This window comes from Felis catus, chromosome B1, assembly GCF_018350175.1.
Source record: "Felis catus isolate Fca126 chromosome B1, F.catus_Fca126_mat1.0, whole genome shotgun sequence".
Classification (NCBI taxonomy): Eukaryota; Metazoa; Chordata; class Mammalia; order Carnivora; family Felidae; genus Felis; species Felis catus.
In genome coordinates this window covers 62705182-62726842 of record NC_058371.1, presented here as the reverse complement: position 1 = coordinate 62726842, position 21661 = coordinate 62705182, and the positions used below count along the sequence as shown (strand labels likewise).

At 39.9% G+C, this 21661-nt stretch overlaps 1 protein-coding gene across 1 annotated transcript in view; it reads left to right on the top strand.

The window, feature by feature from the left end:
• The first annotated feature begins 1695 nt into the window (after positions 1–1695).
• The window catches only part of CPE (carboxypeptidase E), a 120337-nt gene continuing 100371 nt past the window's right edge, over positions 1696–21661 (top strand). The window contains exon 1 of the mRNA XM_011281641.4: positions 1696–2320. Coding sequence (XP_011279943.2) covers positions 2014–2320 — 307 coding nt within the window. The 5' untranslated portion in view covers positions 1696–2013. The remainder of the gene's footprint in view (positions 2321–21661) is intronic.

Below are 21661 nucleotides of genomic sequence, written 5' to 3'. Positions count from 1 at the left end.
TCCCACTTCTGAAGGTATTGGTTTTAGCCTCTCCGTTTTCTTTTTCTAGGTTTCCAAGGTTGCTCTTTTGGGCATGATTTTAGAAATGTAATTATAACTCTGGTTATAAACTTCTGGACTATGTAATCAAGCACAGACTGGTCCTGGGGGAAAATATACAGTTCTTAGCTCTGTGTACATTGACAAGGAACATGACTGGATTCAAATCTAATGAGTGGCATATGTCTTCACAGTGGCAGCTTCCCCCCCCCCCCCCCAAAAAAAAATCCAAAAAAGAAGACCCATGCTGCTGTAGGAAATGTAGACAGAGGGGTGTGGAACCAGTTTCTCCAGAAACATTTTTCTGTTTTTCTTTTTTAAGTATATTTATTTATTTTGGGGGGGGGGCAGGGGCAGAAAGAGAATCCTAAACAGTGTCTGCCCTGTTAGCATGGAACCTGAGGTGGGGCTCTATCCCACGAACTGTGAGGTCCTGAGTTGAGCTGAAATGAAAGGTCCAATGCTTAACTGACTGAGCCATCCAAGCACCCCAAAAACAACTTTTTTTATCCAATAAAATCATTTAAATGTCTGGGTCCTTTTCCAGGAGAAAGTTTTTATTCAGTGTGATACATTGTTGGGCAGGTAGAAAAAGAGTAAGTTAAGGGAAAAAAAAGTGTCTGACATGAAAAATGACCCACACCGTGTCCAGTTTTTCTGCTTGCTTAGAGTACTCGATGGATTATTTAATTAGATGTATACAGTTCTTACATCCAAATGGCAACCTCTTCAGAATCACATCTATGTCAGAGTTGCTCCAGGAATAGAAATCTTGTCCAAAGGGTGGGCATTTAAAGCTCTAAATGATTACAGATTTTTTACAATTACTTTAGGAGGGTTCCGGAGACATTATTTCTCAGGATCAGAGTTTTCTTTCTATAACAGAATTTCATCTTTTCATTTTTAAATGTTTTCTTGGAAAAGATTCTCCAGCCCCAGTCAAGCATTCAGATGACAGCAGTCCCACCCAACATCCTGGTTACAATCTAGTAAGAAACTCTGAGCCAGAACTACCCAAATAAACTGCTCCTGAAAGATTTAATCTTAATGCCAAACTACATCCATTGTCCCCAGAGTTACACTTTGTTTTCCAGAGGGCGTTACAGATGGATGTTGGCACAGGAACTGCCAAATGACAGCCTCTGTTTGTTTTTTCCTGAAAGAATCCAGAAATGTGCATTTAACGCAAGTGAAGACAGTATTTGCAAGATGACAGAATACATTTTTATTCTCTTAAACCTCTAAATCAAAGTGCACAATGTTCTGTTCTCCAGCAAGACCTTGCAATAAATGAAAATCCAACTCTTGGGTTTGTGTTTGGACTATCAATACAGTCATTAGAGATCCATCAGAGGAACAAGGTAACTGGCTGCCAATACTTCCTCTTTCTTTCTTTCTTTCTTTCTTTCTTTCTTTCTTTCTTTCTTTCTTTCTTTCTTTCTTTCTTTTTCTGGAATATTCTCTAATTATCGGTGCATCAAGATGGAAACCCTGGTCTTAGAACAGATGTTACTTTAAAAGCCTCCACCAGCAACCCAAGGGTACTTTTCCGGTGCCGTGGGTCTCTCAATGACATCAACGTTCCCAAACCCAGCCCTGAGCTGTCACTTCACCTGCGTCGTCCCCTGCGCCATTCCGCGTTTGACGTGGTTCCGAGCCAAGCACGCCAGCAGCCCTCCCCGACCACTACCGAATCCCGCTCGCGGGCGCCGGCCCCCTCCTCGCAGTGGTTTCTCCTGCTGCTCCCCTGGGCTCGGCGGCCGGTAGTGCGGCCCGGAGCCGCCGCTTCGCCCTTCCCCTGTGGGTGGCCCCAGCGCGCAGCGCGCACTCGGTGGCCCCGGGAAGGTGAGGCGGGCGGAGGCTGCTGCGGAACTTGGCGCCCCCAGCAGCGCCGGCCGGCAGAGTCGCCGAGCGCAGACAAAAGAGGCCGCGGGCGCAGCGAGGCACGGGCGGCGGCGGCGGCGGCGCGGGGCGATGGCCGCGAGAGGAGGCCGGGCGCTGCTGGCGCTGTGCGGGGCACTGGCCGCCTGCGGGTGGCTGCTGGGCGCCCAAGCCCAGGAGCCCGGGGCGCCCGCGGCGGGCATGAGGCGGCGCCGGCGGCTGCAGCAGGAGGACGGCATCTCTTTCGAGTACCACCGTTACCCCGAGCTGCGCGAGGCGCTGGTGTCGGTGTGGCTGCAGTGCACCGCCATCAGCAGGATCTACACGGTGGGGCGCAGCTTCGAGGGCCGGGAGCTCCTGGTCATCGAGCTGTCCGACAACCCCGGTGTCCATGAGCCTGGTAAGGGCGCTGCACCCTGCCGTCTCTGGGGGGCGTCTCGGAGGGCCGCAGAGGGGTGGACTGGTGGCGGTGGGGGAAGGTGGGGCCCGGGTGCCCTTTGGGAAAGGGCGGCTGGGGTGGAAGGTGAGGAGTGCAGGGAAGGATGGCGATGGAGATGAACCTGACCTAGAGCGTTGCGGGTCGCCGGGTCCCCCGTCCCTGCGGTCCTTCCTGCCCCCCCCCCCCCCCCCCGTCCCCAGCCTCGAGCCCACCCCAGCCCTTAGCTCGCCCTTTGGTGAACATGGGCCAGAGAGGCTGGCGGGGTGGAGGTGGGAGCGCGGAGCAGGCGAATCTGCGCGCGAGCAAAACGCGGTGTTCACTTGGCCGAATCAACGACCCGGGAGAATAACTGAGAGTCCCCAGCGAGGACATCAGTCCTCCTTGCAGACAAGAGTAGAGAGGCGAGGTGCAAAAGTCAGGGACTTAGAGGAAACGAGGAAGAGCCGTTTATCATTCGTTTCCTCATTTGCAGAGGACCAGCTTACTGGGTCCTGCGGGCTCTTCATACCCATCCCTACCTGTGTGTGTGTGTGTGTGTGTGTGTGTGTGTGTGTGTGTGTGTGTGTGTTAGGTATGCGCGCCGCTGGGGTGCTCTCGGGGTGTTAAAGATAGCGGCAACACGGCGGGGGGGGGGGTGCTGGTGGCAGGGGGTGTGCAGACACGCAGGTCTTCCTCCCAGGGTGCGAAAGTGGCCTCTGACAGACGTTTCCATTTTGAAACCGCAGAAGGCCTAAGGAAAAAGGAATACCCCATTTCCCCTGCTTTAGCCAGTTGACACGAATAGTTTGTGACCAGGTTTTTATTTCAGCTGATGTTCCCATAAGGAACATTTCCATAAGGCGTTCTTAAGCACCTTCTATCTAAATATGTTAAGCACGTTTTATTTACGTTAAATAGGATTCATTTAGTATCAATAAAGGGGTTTAAAAAATGTTCTTGGGGCCCTTTTCAATATGCTTCTGCTCTTTGGAAATGATGTAACTCTTAGAGTGATATAAGGCCTTGTCTTCTGATAGTAAAGATACTGTTAAAATAATCTGGCCTACTAATATCATCATGGGATGCTTGTTTGTTTGTTTTATGACAAAGAAACCTAGAAAATAGGCTAAAAATTCTCAGTGTAGGGCCAGGATAGTTTTATAATGATATTTAAGAATCAAATTGAAAAAAGATGAAAGTTAAGTGACTAATAGGGACACTTGGATCTTCAAATGCAGAGTGTATGGGTTGATGCATAGTAAATCTTCAAACAGGAAACATTTCTTACCTTCAGCTAATATAAGAGGAAAGGTTTGTATAAATTTGCTGTCAAAACCCTAAAATGAAATCCTAGAAAACATTTTATGTAGTAAGGTTTAATAGGACTCAGCGTGTAGACTTAGAAAGTTTGAAGATTAGTTTCTTACTTACTATTATCTGAAAATAAAGGAACATTTGAAATGTGATGACTCCTTTTCGGTTATTTCCAATAACCAAAGTCCAGGTACCTCAAATAACCAAAATCTCCAATAACCAAAGCCATGATATCCCAGGCACAGATAAAGCTAATCTGAATATTTGTGTCTCCTGTTGCCTGCTTAATAAGAACCTTTTGTTATTCTGCTTCTAGAGACTGTTCCTCAGAATTTGTTACATTGTTTCTTCAAGATTATATGAAAGCTAATGTTAACGTTTTTGTTGTCTTGTTTCAAGTTTAGAAATAAAATTCTTAAAAAAATTTTTTTTTCATGTTTATTTATTTTTGAGAATAAGAGAGAGAGCACAAGTTGGGGAGCGGCAGAGAGAGGGAGACACAGAATCGGAAGCAGGCTCCAGGCTCTGAGCTGTCAGCACAGAACCCGATGCGGGGCTGGAGCCCACGGGCCGTGAGATCATGACTTGAGCCGAAGTCAGATGCTTAACCGACTGAGCCACACAGGCGCCCCTAGAAATAATATTCTAAAGTGATATTACTCTTAGAATGCAATGTGCTTTTGAAGATGAAAACAGTAATTTTTTTACTTTAATACCTGGAACGTATAGACTTTCAAGATTTGCAAATTTTTCTTTTAGATTGCAAACTCTATAAGCGGAAGGGAGGGGGTTGGTGGATGAGGGGGACTAGGCCTCCAACACCTAGCCTGAATCTGGCACACAACAGGCTGAATAACACAGTGTTTTAAAATAAAATGTTTTATTCCTCGTAAAGACAACAACAAAAAAACAAGCAAACCCATTTTACAAAAGTGAACTCAAATGTTTTACATTATGTGCTTTATAGTTCCTTGTTAAATGAAGGGAACTTTAAGTTCATGGTATTACTTAATAACAAAATACAAATGTCTATCCATTGTATTTTTATTTGTTTTTATTTTATTATGATTTTTAATTAGGCTCCACACCTGATGTGGGGCTCGAACTCACCATCCCAAGATCAAGAGTCTAATGCCCCACCGATTGAGCCAGCCAGGTGCCCCATCCATTGTATTTTTAAAGGTAGAAATGACCTATTATGACCCAACACTAAAAAAACCACAGGGGTAATTTCTCCCTCTACCACTTATAAGAGGAAATAAGTAGGTTAGAGATTTTCAGTGAACTAGTGTTAAAAAACAAAATTTAACAGTAAATTTTAAAGATCTTATCGGCTTTATTCACCGATTCATGAATGGGGTAGCATCCAATCTAGCAGATAGAAAGGAGCTCCAAGGAGTTGTGCAAAATGAGTACATTTTATGCAAAATAAGCAGTAGGGAGCGGGAAGAAAGAAGTTAGGCAAAAAAGCAGATTGATTATTGTAAGGTTACTTTCCTTTAGGGGATGGTAGGGATCTATCAGGCAGAATCCCTAACTAGTGTTGATCACTAGTTTTGATTGACTAGTGATTCCTCATTGGCTGGTTTAAGAGTTTATTTCTGGAACAGATAAAACTGTAATTAAGTTAAGTCTTGGTTTGGTGATGTGGGGCTTAGCATAAATGACTCCGCTTTGGGCCTGTTGTCTTATTTCTAAGCCTAGTAAACAGAGAGGTCTGATTAATACATAAGTTTGATACGGGACGTCTGGGTGGCTCAGTTGGTTAAGCGTCTGACTCTTGGTTTCAGCTCAGGTCATGATCTCACGGTTCGTGATATCGAGACCCACGTCAGGCTCTGTGCTGTCAGGCTTGGGGCCTTCTTGGGGTTCTCTCTCTCCCTCTCTCTGCCCCTCCCCTGCTCCTGCTCTCGTACTTGCAGTCTCTCTCTCTCTCTCAAAATAAATAAATAAACTGAAGTTTGACAGTACTTGTATGAATAACTTCTTAGGGAGTTGGAGAATATCCACCTTTCTCAAATGGTTTTCAAATTCTTTTTAGAGTAAAATATTTTAAGAAATGAAAAAGAAATATGGACACTTATTCTGAGGTAGAAATGGATGCATTCAATGCTTTTTTTGTTGTTGGTTTTTGTTTTTGTTTTTGTTTTTTTGAGCACCCCACACTCTAAGTGAGCCAAGTTCTTTTTTTTTTTTTAATTTAATTATTATTATTTTTTTTTACATTTTCATCCAAGTTAGTTAGCGTATAGTGCAACAGTGATTTCGGGAGTAGATTCCTTAATGCCCCTTACCGATTTAGCCCATCCCCCCTCCCGCAACCCCTCCAGTAGCCCTGTTTGTTCTCCATATTTAAGAGTCTCTTATGTTTTGTCCGCCTCCCTGTTTTTAAATTGTTTTTGCTTCCCTTCCCTTATGTTCATCTGTTTTGTATCTTAAAGTCCTCATATGAGTGAAGTCATATGATATTTGTCTTTCTCTGACTGACTAATTTTGCTTAGCCTAGTATCTTTTAGTTCCATCCACGTAGTTGTAAATGGCAAGATTTCATTCTTTTTGATTGCTAAGTGGGCCAAGTTCTATGGGCTCCGCAGTGATACCCAAGCTACTCCCTGTGCTCTGGGGAATTGAGAATTAGGAACTGGAAGAACAGTGTGGGAGGACTGGGTAAAGGAAGATTGGGAACATTAAGTTACTGAAGACTGGATGACAAGAGGGCAAGAAATGTGCAGTTGATGTATGTTTTAACAGAGTCCTGTGCATCTAAGGTCAATGTCTTAACTATTTTCACCTTGTAAGTATCCTTTTTGTTTGTTTGAAATAATATTTCTTTCCTTTTTTTTTTTTTTAACTTTTTAATGTTTATTTATTTTTGAGAGAGAGAGAGAGAGGGAGAGAGACAGACCATGAGTAGGGGAGGGGCAGAGTGAGAGGGAGACACAGAATCCAAAGAAAGCTCCCGGAGCCTGCTGCAGGCTCGAACTCACAAACTGCAAGATCATGACCTGAGCTGAGTCGGATGCTTAACTGACTGAGCCGTCCAGGCACCCCTGAAATAATATTTCTGATTAAGCTAGCAGGAGATAATATTGGGGTTAACAAATTCATTTACTTGATTAGGACTCTGATCAACTTGCCAATATTCATTTTACCTTCCAGTAAGAGAGAAGTGTCACGTTTGTTAGTTTCCTAATGAAAATTGTAGCAAATGAACTTTAAACTGAAAAAAAATGAACTTTAGAAAAATGTAGCAAATGGCTAAGGATTTAGTTGTTATAATAGAAGAGCTCTCCCAAAACAAAACAACATCTACAGTACACATAAAGCTTTCCCTGTGGTAGAACTGGCAAGTAAGAGGTTTACTTGGTTAGATTAGCAGGTTATGGATGGAAGGTGTTGGTTGACGTCATCAACTGTCTTTCTGAGCAGAAAGAAGTGACCATCATACTTGCTTGGTACTAGGCTGTGGGCTGAGCTCTAACTTCTCTACTGAAAATGATTCATTCTCTCAGATATTCTGCATTTAAATTCATCAAAAGGGAAAGAAAGTTCCATTTTGAATTGATCAGCAAGGAATATCCATATTTATTCTGTCACGGCACCAGAGGAATCAACTTGATTCTTGACTGGTTGAATGTTGGGTCTTAGTTATTATTTTGTATCACTTGGAGACCCACAAAACTGTATTGGAGGAGGGTTGTGGGTATCAGCCATCCTCAGTTAGAAGAACCACAAGTAGTCCTGGAACCAGTTTCATCTCCTTACACTTTGTGAGTCTGGACCCCAGATGCAGGACTAGAATGAGGGCTGGGTTAAGAGTGAGTGCGTCCTCCAACTGGGCTCTTGGCTGGTCCTAGATTCTTAGATGTGTTCCCTTCCATACGATACCTTCCAGGACTGTCATGTTCCTTATTTTTCTTCCTGTTTGCTTATATCTTATACTTTTAAAATATTTCTACACCTAGGGACTCATGTGCTCAAACCCAAACATATTCTCTCCTAAGCATGCATATCCATCATCGCAATGCTCATAAAAGAAACCTATAGTATTAATTTATGTCTATGCAATGAATCTTTATTCCCAGACCACTCCTCCCAGAGTTGAACTGGAGTTTAGATTAGTGTATTTGAAGAAATAAACTAATTTGAAGAAGAAGACATGAATTCTTTTACATGTAGTTTAAGATGGCTCTTGGGAAGTAAATCTGATTTATAGCTAAAATGCTATCTTAGAAACATTCTTTGGAGCATAGATTTTTCTCTCTCAAAGGCTGGAATGATTATTTTGGACCTATTCCTTCCAAAATCTGTTAAAATTGAAAGTGTACGAATGCCAGTATTCATTTGCCAAATATTGTGATGGAACATTTAATGTTGGCAAAATTTCTGTCCAAATTAAAAACAAAGTGGGGATTTTGATTATTTCGTATGGCCTTTTTCATACCAAGTTAGTATGTTATGTATTCATGGGAAGTGATTACAACTGAATAACACCTTATAGTTAGTGAACATAGAGGTTAGATTCTGGAGAAGGATCTAGATGTGCACCACATATGGTCAAGAGTTATTTTTAGACCTGAGTCATTGCAGCTCTTGCCAGAAATTGTGTATTTGATTGACGTGTGATTGGCTTATGGAAGCGAGGAAATGGGACTGGCCCCTAACATTATATCCTGTGCTCAGTACCAGTTTTTTATGGAAACTGATTTGAGAGATGGCAAAGGAATCACCTCCCAGCATCCCTTATTGGCATACCCTGGGGGTGAAATCCCCACATTTGCAGTTACTTCCTTTGGGAATGGTATTTGTGACAAATAAAAAAATAGCCCCCATAAAGGGTTACACATAACCTAGCTTTCCCCCAAGTATATTCAATGGAACATTTGTTCAGCTTGGCTTGAGAAATGTTAGGTAAACAAAAATAAATAGGCTTGTATATTGCAAGCCTTATCAGAGCCCTTAAATAAGCTAGCCTATATTTCAAATCTCCAAGTTAGATGTATACTATACAGTATTTTCCAATATTTTTTCCCCAAGGGCTCTCCTCCCCCAACCCTCCCTTTTTTTTTTCCAAGGAACTCATCTTGGAACTAGTATTGCACAGAAGCATTAGTACATTATCATTCATTAACATATTATGCAGGATTAGTTTGGCAATTCTGTAGCCGAGAGACTCATACAAGGAGTTCCTCAGGGATGGAGAGCATATGTTTTCCTTTTTTATTTTTGCCCATAAACATCTAGCATGGTGATTTGTGTAAAGTCTTTAGATATGCTTATTGAATTGAGAAATATGGTTCTGAGGCAATCATAGGACAGATAATTTTGATAGGAAAGGTTAAACTAACAAATGCGTTCCAATTCCTTTACTGGGAAGTAGCATTATGCCTTTTTTTAAAAATTTTTTTTAATGTTTATTTATTTTTGAGAGAAAGAGACAGAGTATGAGTGGGTGAGGTGTAGAGCGAGAGGGAAATGCAGAATCTGAAGCAGGTTCCAGGCTCGGAGCTGTCAGCACAGAGCCTGATGCGAGGCTCGAACTCATGAGCTGTGAGATCTGAGCTGAAGTCGGACGCCCAACCGACTGAGCCCCCTGGGCGCCTCAGTAGCTTTGTGCTTTCAATTTCTGTTTACCTGTTTTTCTTATCTCTAAAACAGGAATACTTAAAAACTCAGACCTCGTAGGGTTGCTGTGAGGCCGAAGCAGTAGAATACATAGCAAATAATTTAGTGAGGTCGCTTGCCTCTAGTTATTGAGAAGACGGGCTAATTTGTTAAAAATCTTCACTTTCAGTCAGTCTGGAAAATGTGCTCCTTTGGCTCTGCTCATTTGGAGAAGGCCTTCTTGGCTGCGTTTTCACATGACACCTGACGGATGCTTACCTGTTCTGATGGTACCACACAAGGCCAGCTGACAGCCCAGGGGGACTTTTCCCTGCTTATCACTGTTTCTTGTTCACAAACGTTTGCCTTTTATCGATTTTTCAAATATGAGGCTTTTCTGCTTTTCTTCAGTTTAACATCTCCTTTTGCTTCATTCAGTAAGAACAGTGAAAGTGTTCATCGTTATTTGCGAATGTCTTTATGCTTGTTCCTTCAGGTAGCTAAATAAATCCAGGGCAATCCCAGGATTTACTTTGGCAAACTAACTTGTTTTTCCAAAAAGTTTGTAATGAAACCGTTCAGGTCCTGAATACTTTATTCTTTTACAGACTCAGTGTGAGTGAAAGCTCTTTGAAACCTCCTTTCTCACCCCTCCCTCATTTTGTTACTCTCAGTGGGGTCCATTCTTTGTTTTCCATAGTTCTTTGAATAGCTGTACCATAAAGGTTTATAGTACACACATTGATGTCAGGAGGGTTTTGTTCAAATTTTGTCTCTTCCTATTTTTTTTTCTTTGCATCTCTTCTTATTTTTAATTAATTGCTCTTGGGTGAATTACTTCTCTTTAAGTCTGAAATTCATCACCTATGAGATGACAATAATCTGATGTTTAAATGAAATAGTAAATATAAACTCCTCAGTCTATTATTACCTCTATTATGGTATTTTCCAATGTTGGTCTGTGTTCCCCTAGTGGACTGTGAGCTTTTTGTGGGCAGGGATTGTATTTATCCTAAATGTTTACTACTGCGTGTAGGACATAGTGGCCACTCAGAGAATGGTTGTGGAATAAATGAAATTTCTCAGACAGACAAAAATGGTGCATTACAAAACGAAGCTGTATTGAAGGTCAGTGTTGATTTCATGCATGCTAGCATACCAGAAGTGTGACAACAAGAAGGGGTAGAACTGGGATTTTTCTTATATATACACTGATGCTTTATTGTGATGCATCCAGTTTTGCTTAATGGAGAATCCACCACCTGTACGTTTCAGTAATGGCTTGCTGTGTTTGTTGTCTGCTATAACTAGACTCCTCCCCTTGAGACACTGTAGAAAAATCAGGTGGCTTCTTAAGCATTAAATAAAAGTTCTAGAGATAATCAGTAAAAATTTACTTAGTAAAATCTGCATGAGCCTTTGGTGTTGTGTACCCTTTTAAAAAAAATTAAGTTTATTTATTTTGAGAGAGAGAGAGAGAATGCACAAGCGGGGTAGGGACAGATAGAGAGAGGAGAGAGAGAGAATCCCAAGCAGGCTCTGCACTGTCAGTGGGGCTTGAACTCAGAACTGTGAAATCATGACCTGAGCTGAAACCAAGAGTTGGATGTTTAACTGACTGAGGCATTCAGGCTTCCCTAAAACTGTATGCTCTTTTGAACATAGAAAGCACACTACCCAGGTTTTAATCATCCCTTCCTTCATGAGATGGCACACAAATCATGCCTTTGAATATGCCATAGAAAAGGAGGTTTATCTGAAAGCCAGCTGATGGGTCGAATGAGCTCAAATTTGAAATACGTTTAAATTTGCTCTTTCCTTCCCTTGTTAATTACTGTAATTGCTGCCAGTCCATTCCTCTGTGAATGTTTCTCTTTCTTTCAAAGTTCAGGCTATGGTGTTTTGTAGGCAATCCAGCAGCCAGCTCTTTCTAATAAAATGTGGCTTCAGAAGAGATCCTGTCTGTATTACCAGAGCCTTTTATTATTTTCAAATGATTGCCTACATCTTTAACTGTCCTCAAATAGTGATCCTTAATGGATAAGGTGGCTCATGTAGAGAATTACAGAGTTGATTCTTAAAGAAGATATGAATGAATTATAATAAAACTCAGAAATAATTTTCTACTGCCAATAAATACCTTGTGTTCTTTTTATATAGAAATCTGTTTAAAGTCACTGCTGAGCATCATAGTTCTATAATAATAATAATAATAATAATAATACCTCTCATTTTTAAGACATTTGCTTTCAAAGACAGATTATTTAAAAAATGGATACAGATCACTCATTTCAAAAATGAGACTAAATATCTTTAACTTAAATCCTGGTTCCTAAAAAAATCCCTTGTTATGGTTTTGTGTGTTGGGTAATTGGGAAAAACAACGATGTCCTCACATATTTGCATTTGCAGGCAACGACTCACATGTTCACATCCCAGAGCGATGCTGTCTGATTGGACCTACCCCATTTCTCTTATTACATGGCTTAAATTATTCAACACCAGAAAATTTTCTCTTTACCACATAGCTGCTATTCACCGCCATTGTGCAATTATTTTCTCCCAAGGAATATTTTGTCTCTAGGGCTCATTTCAACAACTTGCACAAATCATGAGCTTCACCATGAGTTCAGAGTAGGAAAACCTCGATATAAATATTGGGCTGTCACCTCCCTGACCAATATTCTGAAACTCCCCCCCCCTCCTTTTTTTTCTTTTTCTAGTCAAGGGATAGTTTTAAAAATGGCCTTTTCTCATAACCATTATAAAAAATTGCTATGTAACATCTCAAGGTAAAGGCATCTTTCCAAGATGAAAAGAAAATGTAGGCTTTTGTCAGTGTAGCTAATACCATTCATTTAATTTAGAGAACTTTTACTGAATCCCCATTGAATCCCCACAATAAAATGCTATTTTATTTTCTCTGCTAGTCACCCCTTCAGGCAATGCCTTTGCGTATCATGAAATGAGTTATTTAGTTTCTTGACTTGCATTTACTCTTTAACACACATTGAGCTTAATTTACATGCTGTGTCACTAGTGGTCACATTACTTTATTCTGTAAAATGTGTGCTGCATATAAATATAAGGGTCAAAGGGTTCCCTATTCTATTCTTGCTGGATCACTCGTAAAAACAGTATCTGGAGGGGAAACTACTGGAAATGTTAGACATTTGCAAAACAAAATGTCTTCTGTCCTTTTTGTGTTTTGAAGGTGCAGTGTTGGACATCTGTTTTAAAGTACAAACAGTCTTATTGATCATCTAGATCATCTTCAAGATCATCTTCTGTCCTTTTTGTGTTTTGAAGGTGCAGTGTTGGACATCTGTTTTAAAGTACAAACAGTCTTATTGAAATAGTTTAATTTGTCTCAAATTGTGACATTGTTCGCACAGATCTTTATTTATTTATTTTTTTGAAGTTTACTAGAGCAAACCAGTCTCATTCATTGTGGAAACTCAGTCAATGTTAAGCCAGATTCTTCCCATAATCAGCTTTATGGGAATTAAGTTAAGGGACTTTTGGGAACCTGTATTAACTCTACACAGTCAAGAGGACCTCTAGAGTGCTCGCACAAAGAGAAACCCAATTGTTAAATGTATTTTCTCAAGAGTCAGATTCAGTCTTTGGAAGATGCTAAAGCAATACAAAATATAGATAGATAATTCTCATGTGAATATTTTATGGATGTGAATGGTACTACATAGACAAATAGACTAAAATACTATATAGACATACAGGCTTTGTCTAGATGATGGCAAGATAATCATGAATGGAGAAATCATTTTAAATTATTTGAAATTTCAAATCGGTTTAAGTATTTATATTTATAGATTCCACTTGCATCTCTAAAATAGCCTTCATTTTCCTTGTTTTCACTCCTACTCATAGCTACCATCAGGAATGAGAGACGTTTATCTTTTATCTAAGTGGCTTATTAAGAAAAAAGTCTTGGGGCACCTGGCTGGCTCAGTCGGTAGAGCTTGCAACTCTTGGGGTTGTGGGTTTGAGCCCCACGTTGGGTGTGGAGATTACTTAAAATTGAAATCATAGGGGCGCCTGGGTGGCTCAGTCGGTTGAGTGTCCAACTTCGGCTCAGGTCATGATCTCACAGTTCCTGAGATTGAGTCCCACGTCAGGTTCTGTGCTAACAGTGCGGAGCCTGCTTGGGAATCTCTGCCTCTCCCACTCTCCCTCTGCCTCTTCCCAATTGTGTGCGCTCTCTCAAAATAAATAAATAAACTGGAAAAAAAATTTAAAAAAGTCTTCTCAGAAGCTTTTTTCTTTCAGGAAGGTTTTTTGAGTTATTGTTGCTTTCTCTAAATCTGGTCAGATATTCCACCAGGGTTTTAGATATTTGGTCAGAGTTGCCTTTATTTTCATGAGGATTCCAGCTAGATACCCTCTGAGGTAGGTTTGGAGAACCTAATGGGTTAATGTGGGCCCACATTGTGTTCCCATGCCACCTTTGGCTATTCCTTTCTTCTGTGGCTATTAAAATGGAGTTGTCATCGGAATAACGATTGGGAGGCTTTTGTCTGTTTCCTTGGGGTTATAAACACTCAGGGATGTGTACCAGCTCTTTTACTGCCCAGCCTTTATTCAGCAGCTCTCCCTCTCTCTGTAAAACAGCCTCCAGTTTGGTCCTCCATGAACTGATTTTCCATACCCGTCACAGGTGAGGAATTGGAGAGTATTTATCTTTATGGAACTTAAAGATGCAGAAAGAGTCTGCCTATTGTTGAAAAAAAAAAAAAACCAAAACATTTGAAAGATTTCCTTGTGTGTTTTTTTTTAGGATCTTGTCACAAGTAATCTTAATTAATCCCCTGTAAAAATGCACATAACTTGCTGTTCTTTATGCATTAGAAAAGACTTCATAACCATATTAAGAATAGTTACACTATGAAAAAGACAGGTAACTTGAGGAGGTTATTTTTTAAGACCCTGAAATCAAGAGTCAGATGCTCCACCGATGGAACCAGCCAGACACCCTTCAAGGGGGTTGTTTCTAAGATGTGGCATGGGGCCGGGCGCCATGAGTGGCTCAGTCGGTTAAGTGTCTGACCTCACCTCAGGTCATGATCTCACAGTTTGTGGGTTCGAGCCCCCCATCGGGCTCTGTACTGACAGCTCGGAACCAGGACCCTGCTTCGGATTCTGTCTTCCTCTCTCTCTGCCCCTCCCCTGCTCGCACTCTGTCTCTCTCTCTCTTTCAAAAATAAACATTAAAAAAAAAGTGTTATAGGGCTGTAGAAAGAACAGTCTGAGTCCTCAGGCACATTTGGGTTAACTGTACTGCCTTTGTTTATCAAACAGGGACAGCCTATTATCAGCTACACAAAAAAGCCGAATTTCTTGGCTTCCATGTCCTGAGCATCGTCATTTCATTTATCGCAAAAATCAGAGTTGCAAAATGAAGTTTCAAAAATCTGGTTGTATATTCAGGTACAAGTTAATAATGTAAATCATTGCTTGTGCTAGAGTTTTCTTTTTCTCCAGAAGACTAGGCCTTCTTGCTAATTTCTTAATTGATTTGACAAATATACTATATACTATATTTAGCATGCAATTGAATACTCTTTCAATATTTGTAAGAGTAGTGTGGCATTGTCAAACAGAGCGATAATGGAAAGAAAGAAAATAGCTTTGAAACAAGATGGAAATTTCTTGGGGCATCTGGGTGGCTCAGTCGGTTAAGTGTCCGACTCCAGCTCAGGTCATCATCTCACTGTTGGTGGGTTGGAGCCCCGCGTCCAGCTCTGTGCTGACAGCTCGGAGCCTGGAGCCTGCTTCGGATTCTGTGTGTCCCTCTCTCTGCCCCTCCCCTGCTCGTGCTCTCTCTCTCTCTCTCTCTCTCTCAAAAATAAATAAACATTTAAAAAAATTAAAAAAACATTGAAAAGAAAGAAGCAAGATGGAAATTACTAAATTATTTTAAGAGCCAAGGAATCATGAAGTCAAATTAGTGGTATAATCCCCTGGGAGGGAATTGCCAACTCCAATTTGTCTTGAAAATCAGATGAAGAGAGGGCATAAACCTAGGGAGGTGGGTAGGTCACCATTGCTGTCTTAAGTTTTGCAGTTCATGAAGTAGAAATTGAGCTCAACATGGCAGTCAGGGTGGTGACAAAAATTGCCCCCAATAGCTGTCAGCTTCATTTGACCAGAACTTCAGCCAACCGAGGTGGTAACCCCCGACACTGCCCACATTCCTTTGGGAAGGTCACCCCAAAACAGTGTGGCTCGACATAGCTGTTTGCTTTTGAGTAAGACTCTTAAACCCTGAAGAGATTTAGAAATAATTTATATATTATTGGGGTTTCAAGGACTTTTAAAACTTAAAATGTTTAATACAATTTGGTAGATTCCGTTGTCGAAAGATTAATCTTGTAATTCCAATAGGAAAGTGTGTTAATTATGATTTTTAAGATGAAACTTTAACAAGTTTGTAAACTGTATTAGAACATTAAGAGAACTTAAGAATCACCATGTATGGAGCAGGGTGTGGGAGAAATGGGTGAGCTGTTTTTGTTTTGTTTTGTTTTGTTTAAATAAAATTAAAAGAAAGAATGATCATGTACATTTAATATAAAATTTACCGTATTATTTAAGAAGGAATGTTTGTCAATCAAACAAAGTACTTAAAAAGGAAATTGAACGTATTAAATTTAGTTTTACAGTTTGAAATATTTAAGATAATTTAATTCAGTGAGCAGATTTCCCTTGAAGGTAAGATTATAGAATCTGCTAGATTTGTAAATACATCGGTATGATTTATCAACTGAACTTAAATGCTTAAGGAATAACTAGGATTTTGAGTGTATAATTTGTAACTCTAATAAGTTCAATCTTGAATTTTAAAAACAAAATTAATTTCTAAATTGTTTCTGTTTGCATAAATCACTCTTTCGGGTGTCAAAAAGCTTGCATTTAGCATTTAGCATTACTTTCCCTGCAGTGGCTCAGAGCTCAGTAGGGAGATTAAAGTAGGGAGACATCCCCCTCTGAAAGCATTTTTGCTTCCCAATTTAGGAGCTATAGGAGATTTTGGAAGCGTTGTACATTTGCAAAATATCTGATAAGATGCTTCCTTCTGTCTGCTAATGCATGGGAAGGATCCTATAAGCTTCCCTTACATCACCTTTCTCCAGGTTAGAACAACATTTGGACCTGTGTGTTGCTTAGAAGTCTCCCCAATATCCTTACCTGGTGTTTGGTTGATTCCAGTGTTTCACTGTCCACTGTAGTGTCTGGGATTAAGAGCTTCATGTTTTCATACAAGTGAGTGATGCACAATTTTACTGTACTGCTCAAATCCATTTCAGCAACTGATTTTTCTCTCCTCTGGTCACTGTGGACTGAACTGGAGAACCTTCATTAAAAAAGTGCAATAATTTTACTCACGTGTCTAAATTGGTGGTGTGTGTTGGGAATGACTCTAAGCCTTGCACTTGCAGTGAAAACCATGAACTATGTGTCAGTTGTTTTTAATATTTCTGAGACCTTTGTTCCATTAATTTTAGACTTCTGGGTATGCTTTTTACAGTTGATTCAGATTGCTGGATAGATGGGAGTTGGGGTACTTGATACTGTTCTAATAAACATTTCTCCTTCTCTTTTGACTGTATTTCAGTTTGCAAGACAGTATCTTAAAAAATTACATGTAACTTTCAGGAACATTAAGTATTTCTTCCTGAATAGTTTTATCATTGCTGCCATTGTTATTTTAATATCGAAGGTGAACCATTGATCGCTATAATTCAGTGAACTCTGTACAGGGAGAGGGAATGAATGAGAATGTGTTTCTTAAATGAATGTACAGAAGGGTGAGACGGGCTGGTATTTCCCCCAAAATTCATAGAATAAAGTTAATGTATTTATGGAGTCTGTAAAGACAGTAGTATAAGCAAAGCATTTATACCTCTGCCAACATTTCCAAGAGGACAAGAAGGCTCTCATTTGTAGACCATACCACATTTTCCATGATGTTCTTAGTTCCCAGACCAAGGTAATAAGAACACTGTATTATCAAAAAAGGCCCTACTTACAACTTGCAGGTATAAATCACCTTAAATGCATAACTAAAAACGTTCATTCACTAGGCATTTAGAAATGCCGGAGAGAAGTGCTTTTAACCCAGTTCACATTTGGAAATCCAACTCTGGGTAGTAGAAGTCAGTAAATGATGTGCATCTTTTATTACTGTATATTATTATATTTGTATCTCTAACGAACCTATTTAACAATAATAGCAAGGTACTTATGACTGACATTCTGCAAATTGAAGAGATACTTACAAAAGGAGCAACAAACAACAGTTTACCAAGTACTTATTATGAAAGTATTGACTCAGATTCTGTAAGGGGTTGATAGAGGAATCATGAAGGGAGGGCTTTCAGAAGGAAGGGGGACTTGAACAGGTCTTAAAGTGAATCAAATCTGGAAAGTGGAGGAGAGGAATTCATTCTATGCCAGTATAAGATTATTGTTGTATCTTTTTCTTCACTGTTCCTGTTAGTGGTGATATGTAAGTATTCAGTAAATGTTGTGATAGATAATTACTTTTCACTAACATGTGAAATTTTTACCTCGTTAAAGAGAATACAGTGTTTAGAATGTTGTCCCTTGGGGTAAATTTCCCTCCTCCGGAGGGTAAAACTATTCGGGATAGAGATTATGCTAACATTATATATTATAATGTTATATATATATATGTAATGTGTAACATATTGTGTACATTACATATAACATTTTATAAATTAAGCATATAAATGATATGGTCAATCAGATATCATAATTATATTAAGCACATAATATATATTATATTGTAATAAGTAACAATTAATTACCAATATTTTCCCACCTCTATGTAGCTATTACTGGAAATTCGCTAAAAGCCTTGGAGTAAAAAGATGTCAAGTAATTTTGATTTTGTTGGACCAAATTCCTGCAGTTAAATATAGCTCAATTATACTTGACTATACATTTCAAAAACTGTCCTTAACGACAAAATAAGAGCAACACCAAAAAATGATGTAGTTTGAGTTATTGAAGGAGAATTCAGCCCATAGCTCTTCTCCATGTGTTGGCAGCCATTCCAGAATGTTCATCCAGATGTATTTGTGTAACATTTGAATAATGATCATGTAGTTTGTCAGACGATTTTGGGAGAGAAATTCACTATGCAGAAATATTTAGTATTTAACTAATTTTTCAAATTATAGCTTTTTGATTAGGGTAAAATTATTTTAAATTGTTCCTAATGTCAAGCCCAGTCTTTATTAGTGCTACATAGAATTGTGAAATGGAATCATAGAATTTTTTTTTTCCTATCTGGAAGGAACACTCTCATTTTATAGATGAATAAATTGAACCCCAGAGACAGATTAAACAACCTGCCAAAGCTTATGTAGCCTAGGAGGCCTAGAACCCGTTTCCTGATAGACAGTTGGGCATTCTTTTTAGAGCATTTCCCATAGCGATGTGGATACAGAGAGGGGAATAAACACGACTGTTTCTTATGTGGCCGTTGAGGGTCATAAGCTATTTGCATGGACTGAAGTCTGTGAGGGAGTTTACAGGAATGTGACTTGTCCGTGTTTTCAATTCCTTGGATTAGAATTTCCTGCCTCTTGTGCTGTAAATGGGTATGGGTGTGCTGGAGGTGGATGGACAAGGCCAGGCCCGGGGAGGCCGGAGAGTGTGTTAAGTGGCCGGATCAGGAAAGGATTGAAATGAATCACTTCAGCATACTCTGTAAGTGTATATAGAAAATGTTATTTATTTATTTCTTTTGGCTGTAGTAGCTACTCTCTAGGAAGAAATAAGCTTTTGTTGGAAGATTGCTCTGATGAACTCTTTTGAGGGCTGGACATTCAACCCTGAAGAATCCGCTAACTTGAATAATAAGGAGAGGAACATGTTCAGAGACGGTGTGGACGGTTAGAGAGGGAGAGAAAGACTTACGATGGCTTACAAAACTTTGGGGAGGACAGAAATGCCGAACGCAGAAGTCAGCAGAATCTACTATCCTCTGTGATGCTTTGTGGAGTGCATTACTTTGGGAGACAAGATGAGATACTTTATCTTGCTTCAAGATAAACACTGACAAAACCAGAGGTTGTCCAAAGGACACTTACACATACGCTACATTTATGAGAATTTATTAACAAAGGTCAGATATGCACTATATCACAGCACTTCCTAGAAAACATACAGGCAATTTGAGGGGAATGTAATCCAGACATCTCCCATCTCACGGACCCTTTATAGTGACGTCTTAGATTCCTAAATTATGTATTCCAAATTGGAATCCTAGTCCCAGGAGAATGTAAACAGTGGGAGAAGACCTTTGTGAGGGTGTTGTGGTTTGTAAGGCCAGCTCAAGGTTTGTGTGCCCCATGCAGAATGAATCATACATTGTGTTGTTGGAAGTCAGGGGTACAGAATAGAAATAACTAATATTGGGTGAGGTTTCTGTTTCAAAAATAGTACTTGTGTTGCCCTGTTCCTATGTCCACATTAAATTTTAACGTAAATAAAGTTACTTGTGCTAAAGAAGAGTACATATTTACTGAGAATTTTTTTCAAACCAACAATCAGGACACAGTTTCTTAAAGAACTTTATTTCTAAGGACACCTGGGTGGCTCAATTGGTTAAGCATCCAACTTCAGCTCAGGTCATGATCTCACAGTCCGTGAGTTTGAGCCCCGCATCGGGCTCTGTGCTGACAGCTCAGAGCCTGGAGCCTGCTTCCGATTCTGTGTCTCCCTCTCTCTCTGCTCCTCCCCTGCTTGCACTCTGTCTCTCTCTTTCAAAGATAAATAAGCATTAAAAAAAAAAGAATTTTATTTCTATATTTGTGTATGTTTTATAAAACATAATAGTAGAAGAATTATTAATATTATACTGCATATCTAATAAATAGGCTGTATCTAAAGGATACAGTTTTGTAGGTACTATACCTCGGAAAAATGCCCCTTAAATTATTGTAAAGAAAATAGTGGTATGCATTATTGGAAAACATTAAGAATGTATATGAAATATATATGGGTGAATCATTTTTGTTTTGTGTTTTGCCATTTGCGAGACCCTATCAAGACGATTCGATGATAGATTCTGTTGGTAATTTACAGGCAGCATTGGGCAAGCAGTAAAAATGCTAGAATCTTCAGGCTGATGTTTGAGTGAGAGGGAGGGTGTGTTCTCATGAGCAGGAAATGGGTTCATACTACAATGAAAAGAGTTGAGATAAGTTTAAGTTAATTCAGGATAAAACAACTTGCCTTTTGGTTATCATATTGTTTCAGGTGAAAGCATTGTGTCTGAATTATTCAGACAATGGCTCTAATTCCCCATTTGCTCTGTGCGTGGTCACTTGGGCATCCATGAGGGTGGGAGTCGAGAGGCCAATTGGCGCGAGGTCAGGAAGAAGGGGTGGGGAGACAGTCTTCTGTGTGTTAAGGGTCAGGGAATAATACTGGTAATGATTTGCTTGGGCAGTTGCGTCAGCAGCTACTTCTTTGCCAACTTAATAAAAAAGTGACTTTTTAGGGTCGTTTTCCAAGTTCTCTTATAGCAATGGATTAGAATGAAAAAGAATGTGGATTACATTTCAGCTTGTTTCTTACCTTCCGTTAAGGATATACTCTGCTTAGAAGCTGAATAGACAACGCAGGATTAAACCCGAAATCACAGATGCTGCATTTTTATGTAGTTCAAAGGTTTTATGTGATATTTCACATAGAAAATTTTACAGGACTCTTGTGAAATTTCTTTTTGTTTTAAGTTTACTTATTTATTTTGAGAGAGAGAGAGGCTTGTGAGAGGGTGCACGTGAGTGGGGTGGGGACAGAGAGAGGACCCATCAGCACAGAGTCCGTCATGGGGCTTGATCTCAGGACCTAGGAGATCATGACCTGAGCCGAAATCAAGAGTCAGACACTTAATAGGCTGAGCCACCCAGTCGCCCCTGGAAATTTTTTTCAGAGAATGCTAGCTGGGCACATACAAGGCCTGTCGATGACTGAAGGACTTCAGAAGTAGAATGACCAAAAATATTTATAGTGTTTGTGACAACCCAGTCTTGCGTGTATGGGCCAAAGAGTGGGCTAATTCTAGTATGAAGAAGAGCCATCCCTTGTCGTAAGTAAATAAAAACTAGTAGACTTTTTATCCAGTCAGTTATTCTAAGACCACTGCAACTTTTTTCTCCTCAAAAAAGGACTTCTTTTTTTCCTCATAAAAAGGAGTTAGCACTCAAATGTTGCATTCACCCTTTCTTTTTTCCTCCCTTAAAAGGAAAAAGAAAGTGTGTTTGTATTGTGTGTGTTCACATATGTTGAAATTTTAAAGTTTAGTTGCATTTTCATGAAAAAAAATAAGTTTTAGTTAATCAAATG